Source organism: Patella vulgata, chromosome 4 (genome assembly GCF_932274485.2).
Source record: "Patella vulgata chromosome 4, xgPatVulg1.2, whole genome shotgun sequence".
Classification (NCBI taxonomy): Eukaryota; Metazoa; Mollusca; class Gastropoda; family Patellidae; genus Patella; species Patella vulgata.
The window spans coordinates 43,614,380-43,638,948 of NC_065882.2; the positions used below are offsets into that span (position 1 = coordinate 43,614,380).

A 24,569-nucleotide genomic window follows, 5' to 3' on the forward strand; every position below is an offset into this window, starting at 1 on the left:
TGAAATATGAAAAGTTGTGGATTTAAACGTTTATAATATGTGTATTTGCAATATAATAGAGACCCACAAAATGTAAAGACATTACTATTCTGAACTATGCTTATAGTGAAGTGACACTGTGTGAAGCTAATGTTTTTAGGATCTGGAAAATTTGTCCAAGAAAATATACCATAGTTGCATTCACATTGAACCTTAAATTTGTATAAATTTATGACAATTTCACACATTTGATCAGAGAGAAAAGTTACCAGATTTATGCATATTTTCATTCACCCTATTGTAAATTGTGATCCGTGTGTCAAAGTTACAATAAATGATTTTATGTAATCATAGAGGAGGGAGTGGGTAAATTTTACAGTTTACTGAATACACCTGTACCAGTACACACAAGAGCTGCATATCTTATGAATTGAATAGAAATTGACTTTAAACACATTGAGGAGAATTCATAATTTCATTGAGTGGACAAGATAGACAGACTCTATCCCTAGTACATTTTCAAAATATTCACAATAATCCAATGATTTCATTCATTATATTTATTAAAATTATTTCCAAAAAATAGAATGTGTAACTGAAAGTGTATAATGTACAGTCAGTTGATAGCTGAGTCTATTCCAATTTTTCACAAGAAATATATTTCAAAGTCTTTCAGGCACTCGCATAACAGCCTGCTTTTCATTCAGTGCAACAACTATTTTAAAGTTAGGATTTAGGGATGAATCAACACTCAGTGCGGGTGGTTATTTAGGAATTATATTTTATTGTCCTTCTTCCATGTTAGAAATTCCTTGTTCACATCAAATGAAAGTTCTTCATAAAATTAAATACAATGGCTTTTGTATTATTGGTCTGAAAAAAAAATACATATTAATTATTAGTAGTAGTATGTTTGAACATAAAATAGAGTTTCTTCAGGGATTTCTGTGTCTACAAATTACAATTAAATTTTACAGTTGAATAAAGAGAAATGCAGTTTTAGTTATACTAATATAATTTATGCATAGATTAAAAAGGCAGTTGGTGTCAGACTTTACAGATGGGTTTATATTCAAATCAGACTCAATACCAAGAAAGTACGACCGATTTCAGGTAATGCCATGGGAATTGGCACAAGAAAAACTTTCTTCAATCAGCATTATTCACTTGATAGCTCTTTTAATTTTACTCAAACAAGGCCTTAATTTATATACAAATCCACTCCTTCAATGACACAAATCTGATATCCTTTTCTTCTTGATTATCATGTGAATTTTTTCACAAAGAAATAATATTCAAAAGGAAAATTCCATTTGTAAATTTTTCTTTGAATTAGATCAAATAATTTAAATTTAAAAACAAAATACCAGTATTCATTTTTTTGTACTTTTATTTTATTAGTTCCCCAATATTGTAAAATTAGAAGTATGGTTGTGCTCACTGAAATATTACTAAATCAACTTTTTGAAATTCATTCACATTCCTGACAGGCCTATAACTATTATAAGTCTATAGTAAACAAAAGGGTTTGGTACGTAATTCCGTCCCCGACTTAAACCAGTCATTACATTATTATTTTGTAAATCGATTCATTTATGTTTTCTCAAAAAAAAACGATGACTTGATTCTATGAATTATAGGCCTAATGACATTAGTGAATTTTCAACATACCTGTTTATAAAGACAGTGCGCAGTTTGTAAATTGTACTGTGCTGGCAGCCAGTCGACGTCGTCGCTTCCAGTTCTTCGTCATTTTACAACTCTCCCTGTTGCATTATTTATGACATTTCTTTTTATATCAATAATAAATGATGAGCGAAGATCACAACATTTGTTTGGAGTGAGGCACAAATGAATAAATATTTAATCCAATTCACATTATCAGGCTAACAAAATTACGTGATAATAACAATATACCGGAAGTAAACTGGGCACTTTTTCGAAGCACGTCACACAGCCACAAATTTTACCGGAAGTAGACGCTCGTTGGCGTTCCAGTGTATTAAGTTCTATGCATGAATAGAGAGAAAGAGAGAGAGAAATCAGGTCATTTCGGGACTAACACATGGTTCAATTTTATTTCAATAATTCGCTTGTGCATAGGGGTCTTTAGCAGTGGAAGGAAATCGGAGGACCCACGAGGTTGGACAAGCGACACAACTCCTTGCCACGTACAACCTGGGAATCGAAACCCCGCCAGTTGACTCAATGACAGACCTTATGATACACGTGCTAACCATTCGGCCATCCAACAACCCTCTAACATGAATAAAGGAGATATGCAGTGAACTATTGAAAGAAGTAGGGAGCCCTCCCTCTTCAGCTATATTATGCAATAACTAAACACCAATACTGTTGCCATACGAAAGTTACGTCGTTTTTCTACAATTAGCTCCTCTTGATAACAGACACGAAGCTAATTGACCGACATAAAACGAATATTTTAGTCGGAAACACTAAGTGTTTGTTCTGCTTCCATTTAATAAAATATAAAATGTTATTTACTATTTTGTGTGTATGAAAGATGTAAAACGGATTAGAACCTCATTAAAAAAAAGTGTATACTCATTTTTTTGACATGGCGGCCATTCAGGGCAGAGATATATTCTCAAAGTAGATAGTTCTGTGTGCCGAATGTATTCTTTCTATACTCCAATATAAAGTGACGATCTTCAGCTTATAACAGATACAATTATTGTCAATATAAAGGATAACACCGAGCTTAACAATTTAGCAATAAAGAACTATTGCACCATCAATATCCAAATCTTGAATTAAATGTCGGTGATCATGCAAGCTATAGTAGGTTTTGTTAAAGATAAAAACGGGGGTTCGAAATTTCTTCAGTGACGAAATATTTAAAAACCTTGATTGGTGCGAAACAAAATCAAATTGAAAAGTTATTAGCATCGATTTGAAAAGGTGCCATGATGTTTATCGGATTCATGCTGGCACACTCTTTACTAATAGATTCTATTTTAAAACTAGAGCTATATTCAGCCACAGTAGTATCAACTAAATCATTGATTTGTTTCTTATTAGAGAACCTGTTTTATTATCGACAAGCGACGAGTGTAAAACTGGTGATAATGACTAGAAACCTATCTTGACTTAAACACCTTTTATTTCTACTTTACGTGTGAAAGCACACAAAAACAAAATGGCGTCACTTGCGTGTATTTAGGAACCTTTTATGTAACGATAAGAGGGTTGGTTATTTTTATCGGCATTAATAAAGCCATAATATTTAGAATTCAAGTTGCAATTTTGATTCGATATAACTTTATAATTAATACTCACGTTTAAATCATGAAAGGGTTTTGCTTTAAGCGAATAAAGTGGTAATCGATCAAATAAAGTTCTTTATTAATTAAAATTGTTTGTTGAAATCACGATGTCTCCTGATGTGTGTTGGGTTTTAAGAAGAGTTATTAATAATGTTTAATAATCTATAGACTAAAAACATAATCCATGTTTTCATTTCAATGAATGTTCTGGTATGATAGCGATATACTAAACACGATTAGTCAAACGGTTTAGATGATCGATTCCCTCCGAAGGCTTTTAGAAATAGAAATATTGATAAAATGGCATTGTCGTATGTCCGTTTTCTTGTGCTTTCTGCTCTTGACGATGTTTAGTTATTTTATCCCACCCCACGTCTTATAATTAGCCTGTTAATTGGTTGGTGAAACTTGCCAAATGATTCGTCTGAGAATAGGACCATGTCACATACGTTATGTAGTTGATTTAAAATCTGGTATATTTTCTACATAACCAACCTTTCGAAAAGGGTTAACTTCACAATGCATTAATAAGGGGAACCGCGGTTGCTCAGTGAGTGAGTATGAGGCCCAAGGAGTCCCGTGTCCGATATCGTTGTTGGCAGGATAAAAAACATCTGGTCATTCGGATGGTACAAAAAACGGACGCCCATTCGTGTATACACTTGCGTGTACTTAAAATAATTTTTGACAGTTTGAATTCAATGATGAGCCGCCATTTGCTCAGTTGGTCCAGAAAAAGCGGCAAGTTAATCGCCATTTAATTTCTTTGGCAGATCTTTTGGGCCTATTTTATTTAGGTCAGGTGCCTCCTATTAATATTATAAGACGCTGTAGTGAAGTGTTGTGGAATATAATGTACATTTTACCACTGTATCCTGGCATGTCACACAAAGGTTCGTGAACCAAATTGAAGATTTTGTTAGGACAATTCTGGTTGACAGATAATAATATAAAAAAGGAACAGAAAAACAATTCAAAATGGCACTCTCTTTGATCAACATGATGATAACAATAGTCATAAAAGCCCCCTAGGCAACACTTTTATTAATTTGGTGTAACAGATAACTTTCCATAGTTTGACTAGACGCTTTAGCTCAATAGAATTATCCAGTGTTTAATGGTTCTGGTCAATTCAGTGTGGTGCCGAAACCACTTCAGACTATGTTTCCTTTGCTATAGAAGAAACTTTTGGCATTCTATAAATATTAGTATTAGAAAAAATGTATGTGTCGATGTATTAATGTATGGTAATTACTAATTCATTGTTTTATTTTTTATATTTTGAAGTTATCTCTTTTTTTTTCGTGAAGTGTGAAGTCAAAATCACGCCTATTGACTCTATGACATAACTTACAAGCTCCCACTCACCATCATAGGAGAACTGTTTACACCACAAAGCAGTAAAACCGGCAAACATTTATATTGTTAATGACTTTCTTATGAAGTTAGAATTTGTTCCTTCCCCTTGGTTGAAATTCCAGCACAGTTGTAGTTTGCCCGAAAAATCTCTCATTACTTGAGATTCTCTGTCTAATAAACATATAATAAAAAGATATCTTATAGATCTGATTAGTTGACAAGCAAACTTGAAGCACTAATGACTAAAAGCGAAAACAAAAAGAACAAAAATGTATATAAATAAAACAATTAAGAACATGTTATTATTTAGCAATATAACTAATCAGGAGTAGAAACAGAACAGAGTGCCCTTTTCTCATAACGCAGGATCAAACTTGTGCGTACCTGGAATAATAAGATATTCCTGAAGACAATGGTAACGCCGTCGGAGACGGAATGATAAAAATCTTATGTTGAAGTATAGTGATAATGAATGGTATATAAGATAATGAGAAGAACAACCTGGATATATTACATTCGTTATGGGCAAATTAATGGCCACATTATTAAACATATGACAGTCTTTAGTTTCATGGCGGGGACGGATTGGTCATTAGAGGAAAGGACATCTCCTCATTAATTCAATAATCAAGAAAACTTTCATTTGAGGCACAGGTTGATCAACCTGATTATGCTCTGATTGACACACAAAGCGACTTCTTGAGTTAATAAAGAGCCCCCTGGATAGCCGGGAATTACACTCCAATTGAAATAATAATCAAGTCATCTATGTCCATCAATCCTAGGACTTGCTTCATTCACACTTGATTACCAGGATCTATTTTAAGTCCGACTTTTGTCACTGGTATTAATTTGATCAATATATGTCAATATAGAAGAAAAATGAGTTTATACAGATATTGTAATATTATGAAGGGCGCTTGATGACAAAAAAAAATATTTTGTTTGGCCGTCTAATCAACCAGGAATGTGATCATGAAGATCTGAAACGGATTCAACAAATTCTATCATGAAGGTTTAGCCGATTGTATAAACCTAAGAATAACAAAATACCCACCTCTAAGTTAATACAGATCAACGACATTACACATATCAACAAAATGGACACCCAGAAGACACAACACATAGAGAAGACAAAAACAAACACTCGGACATAATAAATAATAAAATGTTATTAGTGAACCTGTACAGAAGCAACAACATCAAGACAACATTGGCCCCTATAACAACGAGAACCTCGCCTTAGTTGAGCGATATAATAAGCGAACGAGCTCGAATAGAATTGTAACAGCAAAAATGATTCAAAATAACACATATATCTGCCTTGGGGAAGTCGATGGCTACAACGCCCCCCCCCCCCATGCTCCAATCACCCCTCACCTCCATCCCACCTCGATTTCTCGAGATCTATGCTCGCTCGCCAGCCCTAATTTTAATACCAAAAATGGTTAGAAATCGCAAACGCTTGCTGATGGGTGGCTTCCAACGCTCCCAAGAGTTACAGCCTGTTTAATTGTCCATATGACTCTTCGTTCTCCTGACAAAAAGTTCTTTCAATTGCCGATGGCATCGGAAGCTGCTAACGTTACCGAGGCGCCGTTACATCAATTTGCCCTCCTTGTTGCGCCCAAACCCCAGAAAAAGATCCCCGTTAAAACTCTGTTGCATATAATTTATCATATGCCCAATGCATTCGACATTGCACTCATTATTCATCTGCAATTCCATAGCAAGTACGGCGTCTAATCATTCGGATAGGCCGAAAACCGAGGTCCGGTGCACACGTTGGCCTGCACGTCTTGACAGTTGGAATTTGATATAGGAGTAGGTCATAGCTCTGTTGCCTGGGCAAAGTTTACCTCATAGCATACTGTAAGACGTAGGCCCGGCTACATTAGTCCAAGTCGGCGCAGAAAAGTAGGATGTTAAACCTCCTTTCACTTCATTTCATTTCGTTTCATATATAGACAATGAAAAAAGACAACTAATGTAATACATCTATTCTCACCGAACATACAAATTGGAAGATTGATCTACAAAATGATTTATAAACCAGCAACAAATTGCGTAACTAGACTAATAGAGGAAGCAAATTCTTTTTTTATTCTGGCTGTGAAAATTGAGAGGGAGAGAGAGAGAGAGAGAGAGAGAGAGATGGGGTTTAACGTCCACTCGACACAAACTAGGTCATTTCGGGACTAACACATGGTTCAATTTTATTTCAATAATTCGCTTGCGCGTAGGGGTCTTTAGCAGTCGGAGGACCCGGAGAAAACCCACGAGGTTGGACAGGCGAGGTACAACCGGCGAGTCGAAACCCCGCCAGTTGACTCAATGACAGACCTTATGATACAGCGCTAACCATTCGGCCATCCAACCCCCCGTAAAAATTGAAAATAGTGACAACAAAAAAGAAAGATTTATACAAAATTGTGGACTGTTTATTGGTCAAATTCTTCTGGTGACAGTGTTCTGTCTGATTCATTCTCATCATTCTTCGGCAATTAATCAGAAATAAACTCAGTTAATGAACAATTCTATCGACTGTGATCCTCGTATATATTATATTTAGACCGGCGTCCAAAGCCTGTGGTGTGATAAAGGCTTCCCTTACCAACAATATGTGCTTACAAAATGCTGGCAAGGCAGAATTATCCTTCCTCGCACTCGAACATAAACCTAATTATTTTTTATTTATATTTAAATAACGCCGGCCTCCAGCCCAAAGATACATGTGACAATATACAATAAATATATAAATATTATAACACAGTTACAGAAATGAGTAAATCGTATAAATATATAAACTGCACTCAATCGCTACCCAAATAACCGGTTTCTGTATAGGGACTGTGAGTGATTCAGTAGCATTCCATACTTATTTACGATTTAGTTTAATTTATCTAAATATTCCTTCCTCAGTCTCATACCCTTCTCAATATATTCAGCTAAATGAATAGTTGGATTATTTATGATTTGAATATATCATGTCTTACAATCATAAGACTAGAATAAAGTGGACATTCCAATATAAAGTGAATTTCATTCTCTACAATACTATATTGAAAAGTGTTATTACACTACAAACATATTCTTTTATCTCTTATCAACATTTTGCCACCGACCTGTTTCATAACAGGCCTTGGATTCTCTGAAGGCATAAAACAACAGATCTTAAGCCAATATTTGATCAAATTATATGTGTGTAAAACATGAATAGGATTTCTACGAAGTCAACCATAAATAGGCAGTTTGGGTACATTGGAACTACGTGACAAGAATCTCCTACAGAACTTTACAAAACTTTAAATGAACAGCTTCAATGCATTGGTATGTTTCATAGCCCCATACATCTGACCAATATGTTAGTATTGGTACTACCATTCCATCAAAGAGAAATAATGAATTCATTATGCTAAGTTTTTGTTTCATGCAAAAATCATACGTCATATTATTAATGGCCTTTTCTCCTTGCTGGGCAAAGTGGTTGCAGTTTTGGTGTACTGACTCGATTACCTCCTTTGATACAACTATTTCTCGAATTGCTTTATAACACCACCTCTTCTAAATACAATAATTTTGGTTTTAGATAGATTGATTTTCATACCATATATTTTACAGAATTCACTAATACAATAATATATTATTTTTGTAATCTACCATCAGTAGCTGACACTGATACGATATCATCTGCAGAACATAATACTGAAATGTTTTCCACAGGTTCATTTACAAACGTTCCTACAGTTATTCAGATTTAACACTTCTAGTAACTCATTGAGAAATAAAGTGAAAAATACAGCTCTGTCTTGTACCCATGTTAAAGTTAAAATAATCTTACAACAATAACTTATCAGTCTGGACATATTATCAGAGGTACTGTATCCTTTCCTGTAACCTGACTGTTCCTCATAATATATCCTCAGCTTCACACATTTCAGACAGACGAGTGTTCTGGATTTTAGTAAATATTTTTCTTATGCCTGATAAAAAAGAAATCCGTATGTAGTTTCCCGGATCAGTTTTCTCATCCTGCTTATGTAATGGAACAATGGCCAGCTTTACATCACGATTCTGGATAGTTACCACTCTGAAGAATTGTGTTAAAAAGTGTGTTTAAAAATAGGAGCGAGCAGAGAGAACATAGGATGTCTTAAGTGTTCATTCGGAATTCCAACTGGACCCTGGGCTTTCAGAATTCCAACTGGACCTGGGGATTTTCCATTTGGTAGAATATATGGCTTTTTCTATCTCAATAACAGTTATTGGTTCATCAAAAGTATAACCATCCAGCCCTTATTAACGAAACAAAAAAAAACTTTTTGCACATCATGGGTCCTGTAGTGTTCCCAAATCTTGGTCCATTGAGAGGAGGCGACATCACAGCAGTGCGCTACATCGATCAAGCTCTCAGACTCCACGTCATGACAACGCCTATGTCCACACCGCCAGAGTTACTCGAGACTTGCTACAGCAGAACGGTGTCACCGTTATGCACTGGCCAGCCCTTAGTCCGGACTTAAACCCGATTGAACATCTTTGGGATGAAATTCAGAGGAGACCTAATAACGTCGTACCGAGAGCAAACACGGCCGATGGATTGCGCCAGGTTTTTCTGGGAGTGTGGTTCCAGGTACCAATGGCAGAGTGGTGGGGCGCCATAGCCTCCACGTATGTGATATAACTTATAAGAAAGTTTCGATCAGGGCAAACGAACCCATTGGCGCATGGCGCCCTTAAAACCGATCGAGTGATCAGTGCTTTAAGAGCATCACTGTGTGATCATAATCAAGTGTATTATTTTATAATTGAAAGATTGTCAAATAATTTTTTTTTTTTTTTTTTTGATGGGGTGGGGGCGCAATTTCTCGGGGCGACTTATTTTTCTGGGGGTGCAATGTACTCCCTGCACCCCCGCTAAATACGGCCCTGATACTGATGTATAGACTGTGTACAGACTCTAAACCTTCTCGTAATGTCAACATTGTGATGAATTAATCACTAATGTGTCAACATTCTGTTTACAAAAAATTGCTTTGATCCATTTAGTAAGTCGTTTTCTGAATGATTTGATTAAAGTGCCTCTCTGATTTTGAAATCGTACTGACGATTTTTTTTTCTGTTTAGTATATTTCGTTCGATTAATATGCCTATTATTTCTAGCAACATGAGGAGATTGTTTGAGTTTGTGCGATCTGTTCATGGGAGTCTCATTTATAAATATGGGTATTCACTTTTATTAATTCAATTAATGTAAAAAGGAAATTGATGTTGCTAGAAAAGTATCTCAGTATGTGCTCGACGTGCAAACCGCGGATTCCACATGCTATAATTATAATGACTATCTCATTTGCTCTCAAAATGGCGAAAACCAAATGTAGAGCCCTAATTAAGTAAGAAATGTATTATAGCGGAGGCGCCAGCCTCCTAACCGATTTTTGTTAATGAAAATCCTAGTCCTGTGGATGGGTACCTGGGGGTGCAAGAAAGGGTCCACGAATCCAAGAAAAGAGCCCCTGTCTCGTTGTCCTGTCGAAAGGCAAGTGAATCATGCAAAATGCCTCACCCCATCATTCATGAGTGCAAGGCCAATGACTCATGTGTTTTCTCATCTTATCAGCAGATTTGTCTTATAGATGTTTGTTTATGTATGGAGTGGCCCTCTTGCACTTACCATCACGGTGCTCCAGTGTGAATCGGGATAAATTGGCGGGAAATGAGTTCACGTTGATTTAAATGATGATTTTCTTAGATCTTGGTAAAAACATTACTTTTTAATTCCGTTGCACATCCACATCCTCTATGCATGTATGGGGCGCGCGAGAGGGGGGGGGGGCAAGATGTAATTTTGGGGACATAAGCCACTTGGTTCAAAATTGACCTGAAAAGTGTTTTCGTTCAATCTGATTAAAACACAGATGCTATTTTGTTTCGCTTTTTATAGTTCAAAATTTCACAATACTAGGATCTGGAAGGGTTGTTATATAACAGGTGGTCTAGTTGATGTGAGGAATTAGCCAACGAAACGGTATGTTAAGGCGAGTTCTTGGCGTGCTCTGGTAAACCCCTAGAAAAGTCAACGCTGATTGATTAATCAATGTCTGACGTCATAGGGTCAAAAGTCACTAGTATGACCCCTGACGCGACCTCCCAGTCCAACTGGTCAGATCTTCATGTAGTGTAGGTCATCGAAAGTATAAAAGAAAAACGAAACGAAATATACATCTGTATTTTAATCAGATTGCCTTTTCGTTCAGTAACAAGTTCTTAATCCAAATATTAAATTATAATGGTACTTTTTAAGAGATCTGGAAATGTACATAAAAACACAGGAAATCAGAGACATGTTTAGATATTAGTTTATTCTTATTCTTCATCAGAAGATTCCCAATCAAAGTTCATAATATGAGCGGGATTAATATCTTCTTGGTGGCTAATCAACAGCTCGCATATATCCTTTCGATATGCTTCAGATACTTATTCACATTGCAAACCTTCATTCCAACCTTGTATCGCAGGGTCATCTTGTTCGGTCATTGGTTTTGCAGTCTGTTTCCATATTGTTGCAACATAATTGTTGCGTTTAATGTGCAGCAAAAGACTACTCAGGTAATGTGGTAATAAAGAAAGAAAGGTTTGTTATTTTTCATCACAATTAAAATTCCTCCAGGAATCTTTGTTTTAGTGTCATCTATTGATGTTAAGTCGCCTTTAGCCACACATGGTACATTTTTTTCTAAACCAGCAATTACGTCATTAGAAACATCATTTGTCTGTCCCAGTTCTTTAAAAATTATTAGAAAGTTGGAAAAAGAAAGACAGATAGTCATTACCACTGAAAGCATGTAAGCCGAGATATTCCCAACACTTTCAATACTAATCTTGATTGGATCAAAAAATATATCAAGATTAGTATTACAAGTGTCGAGAATATCCTAGAACTGACAACAAACCACGAGGACATCTAAATAGCCTACCCACCCCTCTTCGCATTGCAAATTGATGGAGGCACTGAAACAAATTGTATTTTACGTTCTTGCTCGTGCGAAATAGGCATCCCAAACATTCTCTTCGCAAACTATGATCCAAATATACACATTTTGATCAATAATGAAACGGCCAAAGGTAGAAAATATCGCGGAAGGCGACTTACATCAGTAGATGGATGACGCTAGAAGAAAAATTTTCTGGGTAACAAAAATAACAGACCTTTCTTTATTACCACCTTGCCGTAGTAGTCTTTTGCTGCATGACTGGAATGAAGATTTACAATGTGAACAGGTATAAGAAGCACACCCAAAGGATATATGCGGGCTGTTGCTCAGCAACCAAGAACATATTTATCCCGATCATATTATTTAACTATATTGGGCTGGGTATGTTTAATTAGTCCTAACAGTGTAAAATGACCTTATTTTTAAGATGTTATATTACTATGCATTAAAAGAGAAATTAAGTTTGCCAGGTGAAACTAAAGGCATCCAATCGTAGCTTTAAAAAAACAAATACATCACAGTATCTCAAAGTTTTTAGTTACGTGTTCGTAGCTAATGCGCCATCCCGTCACAAAGAGTTCCTCAGAAAAAATCGCGTTGAACAAAGCAAGGGAGGTAACACTTCTCTAACTATTCCCATCGTTTTAACGTCATAATATAGACAGGGTCATAATTATAATTGTTTATTCTATATCTAGTGATATCTATTGGTAACTTTATTATCCATATTGTTAATTAACAACAAAGGTGTTATTTACTTTATCTCTCGGTACTTTTCTACTTAAAAAATATTCTGCTGGCTCGCTAGCCTGGAGGTTGGGTGTTCGATCCCTGCATTGGCCGAGAAAGTTCATCCAGGTTTTCCGGCGTGGTTCCCCCTTGTCAGTGATGCAGGACGGAGGGCCTGACAAGGACAGTTGTCTAGTCCTTCGGATGAGACGAAAAACCGAGGTCCCGTGTATACATTGGAATGCACGTAAAAGATCCCTTGGCAGTTGGAATTCGATATAAGAGTAGGCGATAGTGCCGCTGCCCGGGCAAAATTTCCCTCATAGCACACTCTATGGCGTATGCCCGTCTTCATTAGCCCAGCATAGGAGCAGAATAGTAGGACGTCGAACCCCATTTCATTTCATTTAAAAATTCTGTTGTTTATCAAGAAGAAAGCCTTTTTTGATTCCAGGTAGGTTGTTCGATAATCATTTAAGTTTTTAGCTAGCTAGCTATATAGACAATTACTTGAAAGTAGCTGTATAATATTTTTTATTTACAGATCTACGTCTGGTACTGTTAGCGGAACATGTCAAAGATTTTGATAATAAAAGTAGTTAGTAAAATTTAATATTTTTGGATATGCCATAGAGAACTGAATTTCCCATTGGCAATGAGATTGATCTTCCCAAAAGTATTCAAAAGAATTATCCAGCCGGATAATAGTCTAGTAGCTTTATAGAATAATTATAATTTCCTTTTCAGTGCAAACATGTATTCTTTTTACGACAATTATAGAACAACTTAATTTCTCTTTCTCAGGAATAACAGTCGTCTCTTTAACGTCATGGAGAAAAATTGCAAAAGAATTCTTTCGACCTTTGCCTAAAGCCCTTATTCGAGCATCAAGGACTGCTTACACCAAGATAGGTTCTTAGTAGCAAGAACTGGACAGTGGCTTACACCCACTGAAGTGCAGGAAGGTGGCCAACATGTTCAAATACACAGACTGTTACGTTTGACAAAAACGTTGATGATGAATGGTCTGAAGCTCTCGCAGATCAACCTAATCTATTAACTAGTCCTGAATTGTCTGTAAATCCTGAACCAGTAGAAATACCACGAATGGCATCCGATGGTATCAGTACTAACGACGACGATGAAATGATGCCTCCATCAGCAGTAATAAAAACTGGTCTGATGTTCCAATATGTCAACCAGATCCTAAAAAGATACCTGAATGGGCTGTAATTCCTTGATGCCCCCACTAACAATGGACTGGTCGGAAGTACCAGCAGCGGTTCATGATCCTGCAAAAAAAAAACCCGATTGGGCAGTAATTCCTGTTTGAAACTCTTGGATGTATGGTGAGGTGGGCTATTTTAGCGGGATAATTCTCAGTGCTCTTTGGCTAGAATCGTTGTATATTTCTTACATAAAATATTTTAATGTTTTTTCTTTGCTTTTGTTATTATTGTTGTGTTATCAAGAGTCTTCAAAGAATATATTCACCATCAGGGTATTTCTATTACAATTATTTATTTATTTGTTCATTGCAAGAGTTGTGGGTATTTATAACATATATCTGGCTTAATCGTCTTACTATTATTGATGTTAATATCTATGGAAAACCAAGCAGCCCTTTATCCAGTGTTCTTAGTCATTATTTCTTAATTCATAGTCTTAAAATCAATATTTGTTTTACAATCAGACATTTATCATATCAGATTTATAAAATGTATTTTAATTGTATTTTAATATAAAGATAGAATTTATTTTAGAAAATCAAAAATTGGCCTACATTTACATTTCATCAGAGAAATACAACGAAAAACAAATCTGGAACAACAAATTTCTAATCAAAAATTGGCCTACATTTACATTTCATCAGAGAAATACAACGAAAAACAAATCTGGAACAACAAATTTCTAAATACAAATCTTGCAAAACATTGTATTTAGAAATTTGTTGTTCCAGATTTGTTTTTCGTTGTATTTCTCTGATGAAATGTAAATGTAGGCCAATTTTTGATTTTCTAAAATAAATTCTATCTTTATATTAAAATACATTTTATAAATCTGAGATGATAAATGTCTGATTTGTAAAACAAATATTGATTTTAAGATAAAAATGTTAATTCTTGTGTACAAATGTTGAAATACGACAACAAATGAAGAAATAAGAATTAAGAACTATGAATTAAGAAATAAGAACTAAGAACACTGAATAAAGAGCTGTTTGGTCTTCCATAAATATCGCATGTAATATTTTAAAGGACTGGGTGATAAATCAAGTGTGTTCCGAAGAAATTGTGTACGATGGATCGACAGGAATGTCCTACTACTTGTTCAATGTTTGCGTATAAAAAAGTAAATTTATACATACCCACCTGTGGTGAGAATATCTATACCTTAATTATTAGATGTAGAAGCAGGAAGTATGGGCGTTCAAGTTTAAGGAACAAATAAAACTGACACATGGTATCAACAGATGGACACAGTGGTGTATCTCAGCCCCCCACCCCACAAAAAACAATTAAAAAAACATAAAGACAACTACAAACTTTTCGTATGTTTCTGAGTTCGGAATACTCATGCCATTTAACCCAGAAAGTGAAGCTGAAATCTGGTTAACCAATGGAACATGGAAAACTACTTTTAATATTAATAATCCTGTAGAATGTAGGCTTGGGCTGTCTGCAAAAACATTTAATTTCTTAGGCCAACATTAAATAAAGTTACCCCCCCCCCCCCACACACACACACACACACACCCACACGCATAGTACCTATGTCAGATCTGAACTAGAATATCACTAAATGAGAAAAAAACCCACTAAAATTAACAATAAAACATTGGTTGTATATTTTTAATAATATATTCTATAATAATAACCCACACAATACATATATAATTCCATAAATTACAAGTAATTGAATTAATAAAAGTGAATATGCACATATTTACAAATGTCAATCATGAAAATATACATAATATTAGACCAATTGTAGTTTCACATTTACATATGAATTGTTGAAAAGATGAGCATACATAATTATGCAAGTTTCTCAATATAATAATTATTCAAGAAAATAATTTTCAAAAAAGCCATACAGATGGATGCTGTATTAATATTTTTCATGATTAAATGACATTACATAAAATAAAAGCAAAGTGACATGTCTGATAGATTTAAAACTTTATAATAGGAACAAAACCATAAAATGGTTACCTATTATTTAACATACATTATGCAAGAGCAAAATCTGATTATTGCAAGTCTTAATTTAGGCTTCAGATGTTATAGAAATTATAAATTAGATCTTTATTTAAACAACAAGCCCAAAATCAACTCTGTAGACCCACGGATGGCTCGGCTACAGCTCGGATTTAAATGATAGAGTGTACTTAGCGAGGCCGCTGTAGAGCGTTTCCGCATGCCATTGAAAACTTTACTTGATAATCGAGATATGTAGGTGGAGTTAACGCCTGTCAATCAAACGATCAGCCACAGTGAAGGCACATTTCACTACCATTTCTAGTCAAATATTACAACGATGATAACTATGTTCAGAATAAAGTAATTTGACTGAAATTTTCAAAATATTCTTCTTTCATCATCTACTTTTGAACTGTTATAGCAAGAATGGCCAATTCTCTGTAAAAATCTCCCATAATGTATCTTTAAAGGATGTAAATGATTTTATATTGTTTAAAGACCCAAAATACCAGAAATAAGATGAACATATTGTTTTTTAAAGACAATACACAATCAAAATTATTTTCATTTTAAAAATATCTGGATACTGAATTATTCAAATCTATAAATTCGAACCTAAGTAATGGCTGTTCAAAGTTTACATTGGTTTCTACTGATTTTATAATTTTGCTTTGATACATCTTAAAACAAATACAGTAATAATTCTTTGCACAAGTCAGTTCATTCTTCAAGAAGATTTTTAATACTCAGATGTACATTAAATACATAATAGTACACAACAGTCTCTACATTAAAATAGTGTACATGTATAGTGTATTTTGACATCTGAGATACATGAATACCAAACACTTTTACTTAAAAAGTAAAGAAACGTTCCTTGAGATAATGAAACATTTGCAATTATTCAATAAAAAAAACGTCATGGATATTTAAAGTTCACCAATATGGTTGTTTTATTAAAAAGGCATTATGGCCTGTTAGCGGTCTTTTAAATTGATAATTAACTTAATGTGATTGGAACATACAGTTAAATTGGTGAACTTCGTAATCTGAGACAAATCAACAAGTTTTTTTTTCACAAACTTTTAACAAACACTCATGATGAATGCCTTACTCTAAGTGGGACAATGATTTAAATTTCCAAAATTAGGCATGTGTAATGATTATAATGTGGAATACAAATTTGAAAATTAAGTACATTATTTTAAAACTGTATACATTAAATTTATTGGTGAGAGTGATATTGCCTCTTTAATATTTTTCAAGATGGAATTGCAACATATGCCAGTAAATAAATAAAATAGTTTGACATTTAGAGACAAAACAAAAATACACTTTCTTCATACCTTACTTGAAGGTGAACCATGAGCCTTGATTTTACAAAATATTAATAAACATGTAAGAAACTAGTTTCATTTAATCTCATCCATACACTTTTACCACATTCAAACAAAATTGAGTTGATCATTCACTGAAAGTTTTTAAGTCAACTCTTGAGAAAATTCTATTTATACTGCTTTTTAATTTCTTAGGTACAAATTAAATACTGCATTTAAGTGTTTATTGCACTTCAATAAAATTATTTACCGTGATCTATATCTATGTATAACATCATATAGAACAGATGATTTCATACAAAAAGATTGAGAACATACTAAAAAATAGTATATAAAAGGAACATCGTTTGTATATGTCAATGACAAATTACCCATCTGGTCACCAAGATGCCTGATGATAACTTTTCAACTGGTGTGATGGTGATCAAGATTACTAGTTGGCATATAGACAATACAAAGAGAGAAGAAAACATCAACAATGATCATATACAATGTAAAAACTAAATCACATCAATTTATCATTATTTTACTATTGATATATTAGTTCATGCGTAGAAAATTATTTATATATATTTTCTAATATACTTCTAACACAACTCCTTATTTAAAGATTTATTTCGTATTATAGTGTACCGGTTTGTTCTAGTCTATAATACACAGTAACATGAATATTTTGAGAAACCACATTTGTGACCAGTTCTGGTTTAATGAGACACATTTCTAGCAAAATTATCCACAAAAATGACCTTATATTTCATTCCACAAAGCTCATTGCATGAAATTTACTGTTTTGGGATGCTATGGTCACTATAATATGGTGACTTCAAAGCTAAATGCCTATGTCACATACAAATCACAAGGACTTTGAATAAAGTAGTTTTTTTACCGATGTCTCTTTTAGCCGAGTCTGTCACATATGACATCATAATAATACAAAGACTTTCTATCAATGCATGTCAGGTTAAAGTATCACTTTATTTAGAATAAAATTAACCTCAAACTTGTACTTTCACACAAAAAACAATAAATACCCCCCAAAAAGACTAATATAACATTCGTTAATATCACATTTTCAACAGATGCTTTGCAAATTAAAATATCAGAGCTAGATATGTTAACAAGATTTATCTGGTAATATACTTTTTAAATAAACTGTTAATACTTTTATAATTAAATTAACTGTGCACTTGAATTATTTAATATATATTAGTTATTACCCACTAAAGCACCATCAACATGCTAGAATAGAGTTTACTACCATATACAATGAATAGTATTTTTATATTTAAAACATTATGATCACATTCATATCGATCAATTCTAACTGAAGTTATGGCAATTTAAAGTTTATAAATGGTTTCTATTTATTTCACACTGCTATCTTACTCTATCATAGACAAATAAATTAATAATAATAGTATCTTTTGCATACAAGCTAGACCATTCTTCATGAAGGTTTTTGTAAACTTGGACCTACTTAATACATTTGAACGATCTGGCTAGTTAAGCTTCCACCATAAAATGTATAAAGAAAATGTCATAAATTATATGGGATGTCATGCTAAACTTAGGGGATACTTGACTGAACGGTTCGGAATTGAATTCTCTCAATCCTCAAAATAGTGACATGGAGTGAAAGGGGGATTTCAGGCTGTTGTGCCCATGACAGCTGAAACAAATTCGTTGTGTTTAACAATCTGATTAAAATAAGATCTATATTTTGTTTTGTTTTTTATACTTTCGATGGCCCACACTACATGAAGATCTGACAAGTTATAGCGATAGGTCACGTCAGAGGTCATAGTAGCAGCTTTTGACCCTATGACATCAGACATTTGATTAACCAATCAGCATTGAAGTTACTAGTGGATTACCCACAGTTCCATGCAAAACACGCCAAAAGCTAGCCGTAACAGACCGTTTCATTGGTTAATCCCTCACATCATTCAGAACACATCAATGATAATAACTCTTCCAGATCCTAGTGTAGTAAAGACAAGTAAAATGAAATTTTGAACTATAAAAATGAAACGAAATAGGATCTGAGTTTTAATCAAATTGTTGTGTTTAATTAGGTCACGATTCTACTACACCACCTCTGTTGTCAGGATTAACAGAACTGTGACAGGATTGAATTTAATTCTGTTAATTCCAAACATTCCGGAATGACAATCAAGCATGCCCTTTGGCTCAAACAAGCAGACATTTTGAATCAAATTATATGAGTACCTTATGAATGGAAAAACTTTCATATATATTAAAGGTGCAGAGTGACCTGAACCAGGAGATTACCAATGCCTGTCAGTGGTACTAATTACTGTAGATTATTTCAATGTGTACACAACTATGAGATAACCGAGACCTAACATTTAACAATGATGTGCAACACTACAAGAATTTTTATAGACTGAATGATTGGGACTAGTATCTCGTTCCAGGGCAGTACAGTTCTGGACTCTAGGCACAGAACTTCAGTAAAAAGTGGTCTATATTTAAATTTAATATGTATTTTCATTAAAATATCACAAAATTTTAATTGGATTTTTAGACATATTATCCAACAAAAACAAACATTCAACAAATGTTGTTAACAACTAAAATTAGATCTCTATTCCATTTGATCTATTAAAATTCTAGTTATCTTCACTCAGTAAGATCTGACAAACCAGCCTTTTTATTGGATGCTATGTAGATTTGAGAAATTTCAGAATAAAACATGTACAATACTTTAACATAATAAAGTATCAGATATTAAAGCAAATATTGGTTCTCATTTTGGATTTCAATACACTACACTACCCTCACAGTAATTTCACAGAAATTGAATGACCATTTTGCAATTATCAATAAATAAATATTTATTTATTTATGAAACTTATCAAAATCGTTAATTTTTTAATTATCTCTAGTTAATGTGTTATTTTTGTTATTGCTCCAAGATTCCAATAATCCCATTTTATAAATTCCCTATAATAAATGAAAACCCCTGATATATTTTATAAACCATACAGTTCCAATAACATTAAATATAAGACAATAATATAGACCAAGTGTATATTCCAGCATCTAGATTAAAAACAGTGTCAGTTTCACTACGTCTTCTTCACCTTCTTTTCTTCCATCAATTTGGTTACAACTGGTTCAAGTTTATCTAGATAATCATTATGATTGTTCATAGTAGCTAATAAGCCTTCACTATTAACTGGGGAGTCATGTGGTGAATAGTCTATAATATTTCGACCATTGATTGTGGTCATTTTACCATCTAGAGCACTAAGAAGGGCATTTCCAGCACATATATCCCATTTTTTAATAGCAGTGACATGAATATAGGCATCAGCATTCCCTCTTATAACTTCTAAGGTCTTGTAACCTGTAAAACAATAAAAACACTTGTATACAGCAATATGTTTCGGTCAAACAATATATTGTTATAATTTTTCGGAAAGTATGCCGGTATTTAATTTTTGCGAACAATCCCCCATAGGTAATCATAAGTGTTTCTTCACAGCTTTACATGAATATGCTGTGATATAAGGTCAATCAACACACATGTTTAAATTATCAATTGGATGGTTATTGTCTTCAATATCCAGCACCCTTCGGCTTGTTTTGAACGGCACAGGGATAGACAATCTCTTTGTTATTGGTAATCAACAACCAAATACTAGTTACAAGTTAGATGTAAGCTTATAGCAAATAGTATCACCATCTCAATTATACTTACCGGTTTATAGTTCAATTTATTACAAACCCACAAACACCTTTTTTTTACAATTATACTACCAATATATCAAATTATGTGATCCGTTCTTGATATATGAACGATGCAAGTTTAGAAATTTCATAAAGTTTCAAAAAGATATATTTCAGGAATGGTTTCTGAGATGTGTAAATATACATGTGTAAAATTAGTTGTTGTCAGTGGAGACTATTTAAAGATTTAAGTATGCTTATTGATGTTAAATACCGACACTTTACTTAAATTGTGGGCTTTCAGTTATTTCATTGTCAAATTTTAGACTTCCAGTAATGATTTCTATTGAAGACTAAGATTATAGTAAGCCCATTGGACTGGTTCTCAAGAAATGGTAATTTGAACCCTGGCATGTATATACATTACAGTGTATGTGCTTTAGTAAAAGTTTATACACTGGGATCTTACTATAGCAAGTGTGTTGTCATTCAACCCTAAAATCAGCCATATATTTACCTGCTCCTCCTGCAGGAGTGACAATAGCATCTGTTCCCAAGGATTCATGGACAACACCCTCTATTTGTCCAGGATGTGAGCGAGATGCTATGATTTTTGGTGTCTTCTTTGCATTGGTTTCAGGAGATGTTTTGTCCAGATTTTTAGAATGGCCATAACCAACCCAAGCCCATGCTGTAAAGTAGAAAAATATCTTAAACAATCAGGTCACTTAATAATGCATAACATACTTGTATGACTGCACAAATGTAAATTGAAGTTACTTCCCCTGAATTTAAAAAACATAAATAAATATGCCTACACAAAGAAATTCACAGGAAAATCTCCCAGCAATATTTCCTTAACATGAAACATTAATTGGGTAAACTCACCTGTTTCTTTATAAAATGGTTTATGAATAACACCAATAACTGGATTACCTTTTACAGCTACACATACCATAGTTGTAACATACTCATACAGTTCATCTATATAATATACCATGATATACTGATATAAGTCATTTACAACATATTATAAATGATATACTAATATCTATAATATATTATATGTATTATAATTAGAAGCAGGGTTATTTTGTTCCAAAATCTTGACCAACCAAATTAATTATCTTTGCTTAGCCTAAACAGAAAATGCTTCTTATGAACATCTACACAAAATTTGATCATTCTACTTCAATTAAAAGCAGAGTTATTGTGTTCTCAAAGGTGTGAGAGACTGGTAGATAAATCCATTCTAAAGGTCATTCTCTTTCTCTGAATGACACTGTCACTGAGGTACAATTGAGAAGAAAAGAATATATCATACAATACCTTTATATTCCTCAGTAGCATCCAATGGATCTATCCAGATAGTGATCTGACTCACTGGTATGGATTGATCACTTACAACATTATCTAGGACTTCTTTTAAATGTTTATTTACTTCTGGTACCACAGCTAAATCAATGGGAGCAGTGTCATGTTCCTCAGATATAACCTAACAAGAAGATATAAAATAGACATTGTTAAAAACTATATCCAGATCCATGATTTAGAACATTATACTAATTTAAAATAAACATAATGTTCATCATTAGCAAAATTAGTGCAAAATATAAATATATTGATACAACACTGCCTTGAGCAGTATCAATAGATTCATTAGTTAAAGTAGCTAAGTCTCTAACTCAATATCATCCAAAGTCTTACACATTGAAAATACGAATTATTTGTCAATTCAAATCAACATTGATGTTGTGATCTTACCAGGAAAAGGCAGGCTTCTGATATCCAACATTTAAGACAAAATAACCATTTTACCATGGGTACACGATTCGTGTACCATAGTGCGTTTTAGCGTCATTTGCAACAAGTGACCAGAAAGAACGAGGCTAGACATATTCAACTGGAGAGCCTGCTCAATAGACTGGAATAACCAGACGCTAGAAATTGCTATAGGGTTGAGACACATGCCCTATTTTGCTGGATATAACTAATTTGAAATTAGAGTAAAAACGGAAACAATTGAATGTGAATCAGTTGATATACAATCAGATTACATTATTATATGTGTTGCGACCCATTTGGGTCAATTTCTAGGTCCCAAATATTAGCGATTAAGCCCCTTTAAGGAGTTTTATAAAGAGTTGGCCATTCTTGCTATAATAATTCAAAATTAGATGATATAAAAAGAAAATGTTGAAAATTTCAGTCAAATTACTTTGTTCTGAACGGAATTGTCACTGTTAGAAGTTTGGACTAGAAATACATCAATTGTGTCTTCACCGTCTATGAGAATTAGCGTTTGATTGACAAACGATAACTCCACCCACATATTCTCGATTATTGAGTAACATGCTCAATGGCTATGGTAGCCTCGCCTGGCGGGCCTTTCATCACCAGTTTCCGGTTGTGACATCAGCGAGTAACGGTAAACGTTAGCTTGGTCATTTATTTATTGATTTAATTTTAAATGGACGAGGCTGTTTAAATCCAAACTGTATCCAAGCCATCCGTGGGTCTACAGAGTTGATTTTAAGCTTGTCGTGTAAATAAAGGTCTAATTAATAATTTCTGTAACATTTGAAGCCTAAATAAAGAATTGCAATAGGCAGATTTAGCTCTTGCATAATGTATGTTTAATGTCTTGTTCTCTAAAATTAAACCCCATATTTTATTACATAAGTATATCCATTGTATCTATATGTTCAGTTTACTGTTTTAGTTGATAGAAAGTGCCCTCCTGGGCGACCTTCGGATGTAGACTATGGTCGCGACTACAGTCTGAACCAGCACCCGAACTCAAATGGCCCTAGCCATTGACTATTCAATATGGTGGCGACCATGTCAGTTGTTCCGCCTGCTATATTTTCTCCTATTTACTCATGTATTTTTAAAAACTGATTATTTTTCCATACTGTGATGTGAAAGCAAGCTTAAAATAGGTTACAAATAGGATTAGTCAATATCAGAATATTTTTCATTGAATTTATGTCACCCAACCAAGATCATTTCACACGTACAGTTTTTTTGTCGTGTGCCTATATATATTCGAATAAGATCCTAATCTGTCAAATTCATCAAAAAAAAAAAAGACGAAAAAAAATCAAATTTAACATCTTACTACAATGCCCATTCACTAACTTTCAGGTGTTAACATGGGCCCTATAATACCGACCAAGGTGTAAATAACGCAACGGCAATTGGCAATTTTATCATATTTTTCATAAAATCTTCTCAAGTGTCAGTTTTGTCAACCATCTTTGAACTATCCCGACCGTGCTTTATCGCATGGTGCGGCTGGTCACGACCACTGGTTGAACTAAATGCCATTCGCATGCAGATGGTTCGATAATAGTACGAAAATCCGTGCAACCGAAGGTCGCCCTGGCTACATGTAGTAAGTATGTAAGTCTCAACTCGTCTCTTGACTCAATCTAACTAAAACATATTATTACGGTGTATATATATGCTAGGCCTATATCTACCTTCATTCCTGGGTAAGCTTTGGAAAACCCATAAACAATTGCTTTATGAGACTGAAGGTCCCCCTGTGTCTTTAGCTCATCTTTTCCTTCTTTCGTTTTGCCTTTTGATACTGGATTGAGTTTATGCATCTCGGCCACCTCTTTCACTTTGATTCCTCCACGTTGTGCTAAATCTATGCTAACTGAGAGCACTTCCCTCATGCTTACTCTCTCTTCCTCCCTGAACCATTTCGGTAGACCAAATATGTAAAATGCCAGAGAAAGACCTAATACCAGGAACACAACGAATCCGACTGGATTCAGTCTAACGTTAACTGGTGCCATTTTCGTCATAGGCAGACTTCGAGTTCTTCGATATAAAAATAGGTGTGCGGTGTATCTTGTGTCTGGTTATTACCGTCTACAACTGGTATGTAAGTTTCTTTTTCGTATAATAAAACTTATGCCTACTTTTTAAAAATATATATGAACAACGGTGAAGTATATTATATAATAACGT

At 34.0% G+C, this 24,569-nt stretch overlaps 1 protein-coding gene and 1 long non-coding RNA gene across 2 annotated transcripts; both read right to left on the minus strand.

The window, feature by feature from the left end:
• Positions 1–524: 524 nt before the first annotated feature.
• On the minus strand, positions 525–1,869 carry LOC126818523 (uncharacterized). Its single transcript, XR_007679258.1, has 2 exons — positions 1,651–1,869; positions 525–852 (listed from the first exon to the last, which is right to left on the minus strand). It is a non-coding gene; the product is annotated as an uncharacterized LOC126818523 (long non-coding RNA).
• A 13,317-nt stretch (positions 1,870–15,186) lies between these two features.
• LOC126818518 (inositol monophosphatase 3) lies at positions 15,187–24,465 on the minus strand. Its single transcript, XM_050545984.1, has 5 exons — positions 24,071–24,465; positions 21,915–22,080; positions 21,474–21,569; positions 21,103–21,276; positions 15,187–20,262 (listed from the first exon to the last, which is right to left on the minus strand). Exons 1-5 carry the CDS (start codon positions 24,401–24,403, stop codon positions 19,982–19,984), a joined length of 1,050 nt encoding a protein of 349 aa, XP_050401941.1. The 5' UTR covers positions 24,404–24,465; the 3' UTR covers positions 15,187–19,981.
• Positions 24,466–24,569: the final 104 nt, after the last annotated feature.